The sequence below is a fragment of the Ambystoma mexicanum genome, chromosome 9, assembly GCF_040938575.1.
Source record: "Ambystoma mexicanum isolate Mex_15411 chromosome 9, UKY_AmexF1_1, whole genome shotgun sequence".
Taxonomy (NCBI): Eukaryota; Metazoa; Chordata; class Amphibia; order Caudata; family Ambystomatidae; genus Ambystoma; species Ambystoma mexicanum.
Genome location: NC_090931.1, coordinates 232,426,896 through 232,435,037, shown reverse-complemented (window position 1 = coordinate 232,435,037; position 8,142 = coordinate 232,426,896). Strand labels below are relative to the sequence as shown.

General features: G+C 37.5%; 1 protein-coding gene across 2 annotated transcripts in view; it reads right to left on the bottom strand.

Annotated features, from left to right (window-relative positions):
* Window positions 1-227: 227 nt before the first annotated feature.
* Window positions 228-8,142, bottom strand: part of LOC138487899 (NXPE family member 4-like) — a 290,149-nt gene continuing 282,234 nt past the window's right edge. The window contains exon 6 of one of the 2 annotated variants that reach the window (XM_069614524.1): window positions 228-1,056. In XM_069614524.1, coding sequence (XP_069470625.1) covers window positions 512-1,056 — 545 coding nt within the window. In that variant the 3' untranslated portion in view covers window positions 228-511. The remainder of the gene's footprint in view (window positions 1,057-8,142) is intronic. The other variant, XM_069614525.1, reaches the window with a different exon arrangement.

Sequence of the window (8,142 nt, the reverse complement as noted above, 5' to 3'; positions counted from 1 at the left end):
AAAGGCATCTTCATGCTGGCAGCTTGGCCTAGGATCTACTTGCTTCTTCAGCTCATTTAGCATTAGTTGTATGCATAAAAAAATATGATATGATAAATCGAATGCCAATCACACATCTGTGTGCTGTTGTATATTAGCTAATACAAAGCCTTTTCAGAAAGGATTTGAAGCAGCTATGTTATTTACATGGCCCAATGAAATCGTAAGCATAGAGGAGTCTACTTTTGCTAGGATCTTACTACTTTTTACTAGGATCTTATAACCGCAGGGGTGCCAAATGGCCTTTTCTTGGAAGAGTCTTTTCTGTGTACATTACCCAATGGACCATGTTTTTTTCTCAATCAGGTGTAGAGAAAGAAGAGAAGGAAAAGACAGCGGGAGAGGAGGCTGCCAAAGAAGGCAACAAATCTTGTGCATATGTCACATAAGCATTCAACATTACCTGTGTGGAAGGTACCCATATGAGAAGGGACATGTTTTTCTATGCACATTCCCTTTTATTTTATTATGTCTAACATGAATAGGTGAAAGTCAAGCTCATAATGTTCTCAAGAACATGTAATGGTGGATGGACGCTCTCTGTAGCCAGAGCATAGCTCATGTCTAAGGCGTCCACAAAACCAACATTTAGACCCTTAAACACCTCCTTGAACACAAGATGCTGGCAATATCCATGAAAGTCACTTAATCGTTCCACCGCAGTGTTAGTATCCCTGGTATTCTCCGTCTTGATGATGACTTTGGCATCAGGGCTTCGGGTGAGCAGGCGTTCTATGGCCTTGCGAATATTGAGCGATCTTTTGATGTATAACTCGAGGGGGAACTGTCGGAAGTGTTGTCCCATGGTGATGACAAAGATGGTGTTGGAGCCTCCCCCTTGTTCATCAATTTGTCGACTGGTATATTTGTCTTCTTTAAACAAATAGAACATAAAACTTTCAAGTGGAAAGCCATGCCTTTTGTATGACACCATAATGTCCCTGTCCATATGGATGGCTAAAAGGGTCTTTTCCCATGAACTCCAACCACCTTCATGATGTTGAAAATACTTCATTACTGAGGACAATAAAAAGAAAAGTGAAGATAAAAATGTTAATTAAAAAGAAATATACACTGTGAATATCAAGAACAATATATGCATGTTAGCAGGTTACCAATGTAATAATTGTCAAGGTGTTTAATTGCTAATACTTTTAATGTTCATTATACATATGTGGTTCATGTACAAATGTTTTTATGTTTAACATTTTGAAAACATTTTGAAATAGGCAACATACTGAAAATAAACAAATTCAAACAATGCTGCATTCATTTAAATATAAACATATTCCTTACTGCTACCCCGCAAAAAGCTTTGGCAAAAAGGCAGTGGAGTGCAAACATCAACAAAAGAGGTTATGAAATAGATGTACAGCATTTTAAGGGACAAGGTTTGGAAATTAAGAAGACAACACATTCCAGAAAAAAACAACTCAGCACATTTAGTTTCAAAACCATATTTTACAGCAAAATAAAATTGTCAAAAACTTGTGAAGTTTCCAAGAGCATCAAAGCAGTGTGGATGATAATTGAAGAATAATTTAATTCATAGCCAATTAATTTCTCAGCAATGATCTCCCTAGAAAATGTTTTTACAAAAATAATTTACTATCATAGAAGTAAAAACTACATAATACATTGACACCGTAAATTATCCTAATGATCACTTCTTAAAATTCCCCCTGTATGGAGTGACTTCTTGGTCCCGATCTCTAGATCAACTGTGTCATCCACCACCCATAACCTTCACATGGGATTTGTATTTGTTTGTGTTTATATAGCACTTTCACCAAAGAGGTTCACATATTTATACAGAACAGTACAATTCCTCAGTAATCAATGATTTTGCTTCAAGATAAGGAAACGGAAAGTAAGGGATTGATTAAAAGATATTCGAAAAATGTCCTAATGGAGACTGGGAGCAAATTCCAGTGTTTCAACCTAGGATGAAAAAGAGCGAACATGGGTTTAAGTGCAGGGAGGATAGCGGACAGCCAAAAAGAATTGAGAGTGAGAACAAAGAACAACTGAGGTATGGTACCAAGAAATGTGAGAAGAAAGACCTGATGGAGCAAGGCTGTGAAGACACTTGAAAACAATACATAATACATGAAACAGTAACCTAGCTTCTTAAGACAACAAATGGAGAGTAATGAAGAGCAGCTGAATTAGAGTTGCATGGAATGAGAACAGATTAGATGAATCGAAGATTTGAAGATGGAGCAGAGAAAGGGAAGTGGATAGGCTGGAAGATTGGACTTTAACAATATAATCTTATTGACTGTCAGGCACTAGCGGGTGAACTGGCCACTGTGACAGTGGAGTCCTTAAATAAGATGTTGTATGGAGCAATTGGAGGAAAAGAAGCCAGAACAGCAGACTAACAATGAAGTCCATGACTTCAAGGATGATATGGCCAATGGAGGGCAAGCAGAAGGATAATCAGCATCACAAAGCTTTACTGGCCAAGAAGCCAGCAAAATAGGAACCACTGGTATATCACAGAGGCACAGTGGGCACATGAAACCATTGAACCCTGGAGAGCAAGCAGTGAAGCAGTGAGCTGCCAGGAAGGAGGGATGGGGAATAGCGACTCGCCAAAAGGGAGGGCGCAAAACCAACTAATCAAATAAAAGAATGATACAAAGGGAGGATATAGAGAACACAGCAATCCTGGCTAAGGTGTTGTTCTTTCATTCATTCATGAGGACACGAGAGAAGAGGTAGAAGGGCAGTACACCTGGTCCTATTGAGGCCATAGGAGCCCTGAACTACAAAGAGTGATGCCATTCATAGTAATTCAATCCCTTCATAAGGAGCCATCAGAGAAACCCAAAAGCAAGCAAGTCTACCTTTAATGTGCTAATGATATATAAAAATAAAATTATCATTGCAGCATGAAATTGGGTCCCATATTGTTAATCCCAAAAATTGTGTCAGAAGTGGGTTTATACAATGACATGTAAGCCATCATAAAGACCCAAAACGGAAGGACAACAAATCCAACAATAAGTGATACGAGAGGAGTAGTAACTTCAGGGTTTAAAATTGCTGGGTATTATTTAGCTCCTGCTTCTACCCCAAGAGAGCCTGGTTAACTTTCCACCAACAGATACCAGGAGCTACATTTGGCTCTCCAGGCCAATTGCTGCCATACAAACATACCCATGTCACATTAACTTTGTGTGTTTTGGAATGTGTATAAAGACTCATTTAAACATATATAGAAGACATTTTAAGCATAATGAATTATATGTAATGCACAAAAGGTAAAGGTTTGTATCTCGTGTACAAGTCATATTTGCGGCATGCTTTGTTCTTGCTCCTGGCTCCCAAGAGGTATCTCCTGCTTACTGGGTGATGCCAGACATCTAGGAGTTGGTTTCAGCTCCTGCTCATCAAATCATGAATTCGAACTGTCTAGCTATCTAGGGGTGGTGTAGTTACGCAGGTGTAAAGGTCTGGATGTAAAGGTAAACCGAGTTTATACACATATGGAAGGGGCCAAATATGACTTGGATTTCTAGTCATCTGATGTAAAGCCCTCTGCATATCATGACTGTGACCAAACATGCAGCATAATACAGATCAGTGCTAGAATATGTGAAACACAAACAATTTGATGTGACTAAATCGTGGGATCTTCCCTTAAGAAATAAAGTAACATGATCTCAAAGCATAAATAGGCACCATGTCACTAGGTATATTGCTTAAAACACAAAAAGTCACAGTCTTATTTCAACTGACCCCTACAAATTTTAAAGGGAAACACACCTTTTCTCTTTAAAATGCAACACATATACTTGTCTGACAACAATTGCCTGCCAGGCCATCATCTCTAAATGTGTCCATTCAAGATGCACATAAAAGCTCATTCAATAAAGTATGTTTATTATTTGTCTGCCTTTCGTCCACATCATGTTAATATTAGATCTCCACCACTAAAGACGCAATTGTGGAATATGTGTCAGAGTTCTCTGAAAATAGTAAACGACTAAAGACAGCAAAACATTTAAATGGAAAATAAAAAATAAAAATACTTTATTTGATTGAATTTTTTTACAAAAAGGTTAAACCAACAAAATGATAACATAATAAACATTGTCAATTAATGAAAAATATATATTATATTAAAATCAAATATCATGCTAACCTTAACTCCCCCTGTTCTTCGTTTCAATGTATTGCTTTTGCTATGAAATGTTTACAGTGAAAGTAATGTAATGTGTTGTGTGAATATTATTTTGCGTTTAACAAAAATGTTAAACCTTTTTATTTATGTTTTAATGTATATTACATCTGTGCTGCTTTTGTTAGTACTTACATTTTGTCTCATTTACTAAATTAATGTTTCTGTTATATATAGATTGTTCACTAAATTATATATTTGAAATTATTGCATGTGTTTTGTAAATTGGTATTTTATTTTAATGTATGATATGTACATGTGTATGCATATTTTGTAATTTTAAATTAATGGTTAATTTACTTTTATTATTTAAAAATGTTCTGTGTATTTTAGTTTTCTAATTGCAATTTTTGGGGGAATCCTGCTTGTGTATTATCATTTCAATTTATTATGCGGTAATTTGTATTACAAAATCATATTATACTTTAACAGTTATAGGTGCACATTTAATATACCTTTTAATATTTTTACATTTTGTACAATAACTTCATTGTGTGCATCTAATTATTTGATAACATTGTTATCATGATTTTTGTTTTTAATATAATATTTGTTTTTAAATTAATTGGTAAAGTTTATTATGTTGGTGCCGTAACGTCATTATTTCTAATGTTTGTGGACTAAGATTTTGTTGGTTTCACCTTAACTATTTTGTAAAAAAAAAAAAAAAAAAAGAAATTCCAACTTTTTTATGGTTATGCAATTGTTTTTGATTTGTAATGTACATTAGCCCCTTAACCGTGTACATTTTGTATACATGCAGTACATTAATTCTCAGTGTGTGTAATGTATACTCTGCATGCTCATGTACACATTGTATAAAAGTTGCACATTTATTTTGAGCATGTGTAATTTACATACTTTACATGTCTGCGTACATTTTGTGTAGAAGCTTTACAGTATGTGGTAAGATGGTGTGATCTAGGAGGACGTGTTGTAGGAGCGAATGTCGCCAGAGCATTTGCCGTAGGATCATATGTCGTAGGTGCACATGTCGTAGAAGCAGTTTTACAGTTCATAAATGATGCAATTACATCTCAAAACTGACATGAATGTCATGCTAGACTTTTATGTGAGTTTTCAGAAGATTCAATGGCGTAGTGTATGAACTGTGAAACTCATTCATTCTTGGCACACTTTGTTTGAAAAATTGAAGTCCATTTAGCTTTTTCCAGTCGTTAATAATAATAATAATAATCACAGTGTTAGTACTTTTCTCAGTCCCCTTTTCATAGGGTTTTTTCGCTCTTCGGTTTCTCAGGCTCCCATAACCTCGGGCTCACCCTCTGAAAAACTGTCCTGCCACCTGCTCCAAAGGCAATACAGAATCTCCATTTGTGCCGAGGAGAGGGCCCACATCCAGGCACGGGTATATGGTGCATCCAACAACACGGTTGAACTCTTTGAAATCTGTAAGGAACTAGCGAAACCTTCTGCAGTCTCATAATCCCCTCTTCCATCCCAGATCCTCTTCAATGCACTGGTCACACACTTCACCACTAAAACTCTAGACATCTCTAGGTGCACATATCGTAGGAGCAGTTTTGCAGTTTATAAATTATGCAAATACATCTGAAAACTGACATGAACGTCAGGCCAGACTTTTATGTGAGTTTTCAGAAGATGCAATGGCGTAATGTATGAACTGTGAAACTCACTCATTCTTGGCACACTTTTTTTGAAAAAATTCAAGTTCATTCTGGACATGCACGATATATAGATCGGTGAACCAGAAGAAGGACTCAGACGACTGTGGGTCATGTTTCAAGGGTTTTTTTATTAAAAAAGATGCAAACACCTAACCTGCCCTATTTCTATGTGGGAAGTTCCCTACCTAGCAAAACAAAAACTAAGAATGGATGCCTCAACAAGGCTTCTGCCTGGTCCAGTTTGTACTCGACTTGGTTTCAGTCTTCCAAAGTTCCTTTTCCCTCGCAGGATATTCTTTTCAGTCTTGGTTTCAAAATTAAGCTTTGCCTTATTGCATTTTATTAAAGAAAGCTGTGTCTTGATTCAAACAATTAGAGAAATAAAGGGGTATACCTGCAACACTGATCCTTCAGGTAATGTGTGCAATAAACAAGAAAAGGTTGGATCAGTGGAATCGGATGACACTGGCTATTTTCTATTTAAATCACATATTTTAATTTCAAAAAGTTATACAAGTTCATCATAAAATACATCACAAATCATTCTAAACCACTCATGCCTACTTAAGTATTCACATTCATAAAATTCATTCAAACATCGGACCATAAAACACCCTAATGTGAGAATAGCACCAGATTTTGCTATTCAGTACAAATGATTACAGAAATGATTTTGTTCTCATGTATATTAACATTTTAAATGATGACCCAGTCCATAGTATCGGGTGTCACTTCTTTCTTGGTGTTTTAAATCACCAAAAATTCTCTCATAGAGATCACGTCGACACGTGTTTCGGTCAAAAGACCTTCTTCAGGACGTCGGGCAAGGAGCACTTACTCCGCCCGATATTCCACATGTAAGGGCCAGGCATACATCTAAAAAATAAATAAAAGCCAGATTGTCATCCCTATTTCTTTTATCGGTGATACATAATATCACAGTGTGCTGTCAAAAAATGGGCACAACGGCCCTAACTCACCCCCACGTTGATTACTGGCGGGATGGCAAGACAGGGCGTGGGAAATCTCCTCCCAAAGTACTTCAACTAGCTGTAAAGCCTATGGGATATATAAAAACCAAAGTGGAATTACCTCTAGGTGTCTATCGTGTGACGAGACACCTCTCTATTCAAATTCAAGATCAAACACTTACACTAACACTGTTGCTGGTTAAGACTTCTTTTCCGCAAATATCTCCTCTGTTTAGTTTTTTCTCGTGTGCCACCACATCACTGTAGCACTGTGGAACAAACAGAGACAGAACGGAGAGTACACTAAGTAGAATGTCTAATTCACAAGGGGGCTGTGCCCCACCTACTATCAAGCAGAATGAAGGCGGCACAAATAGTCTCCTAATAGATGGAAGTACCCCATTATAACTATGGCGCTTTTCCCCGTGCTTAAATGGAAAACCGATCTAGCGGTCCCAAACAGTCACGACCGGCATGCATCTTCTCTTTCTCTCTATCTCTTGCCTCTTCTGTGTATCATAGAGAAAAGGAAAAGAAAAAGAAAAGAAACCCTTAATAGCGTGCAGGATATCTCGGAGGGATATGTCCGTGATGCATGCACAGAACCATGTGAGATCGAAGCATACGGCCGCCACCGCCAGCTCCCGCTCGTGAGCAACGCTCATTAAATGCTTACCGCGTAATTCCATACGAAGACAATGAATCCTTTCAATTCGGTCGGCAGACAGCACGATACTTAATGTCTCGCCGCGGACACCGGTGTTTGAAGTAGTAAGATGCCAGGTGTCCCTGTGTAAGTATCGCGTGTGTCCTCGACCCGCCTCTCTTCATTCACATAGACGAGGGACAAACGGATCCTGACTGTCATGGACACAAAAAAGGGGCTACAAGTACGACACAGTCACTGAAACTAACCGCGTTGCACAAAAGGCCCAGCCACTGAAAATGGCCACTCTAAATGGGACTTGTCATAGGACAAATGTCCAGAAAACACCCAAACAGTGTAAGTGAATAGTGAAAAGTAAACGTAAAAAAGTAAACACAATGGGAACGATGAAAAAAAATAATAGAAATGAAGAAACGAAAAAACCAAAAATTAAATAATTGAAATAATGAAAGAGCAACATGTTCCTAGACCTAAAAAGACCCAAAAAACAACCAAGAATAATTAGAGAGAGAGAGACACTATAAATGATGAAGTAGATCTTACGGCTTCTCCATATGCTGCCCATTGCTCTGTATGTTACCGCGTTGTAAATAGCACCTCCCTAATTCGCAGAGAATAGCTCAGACA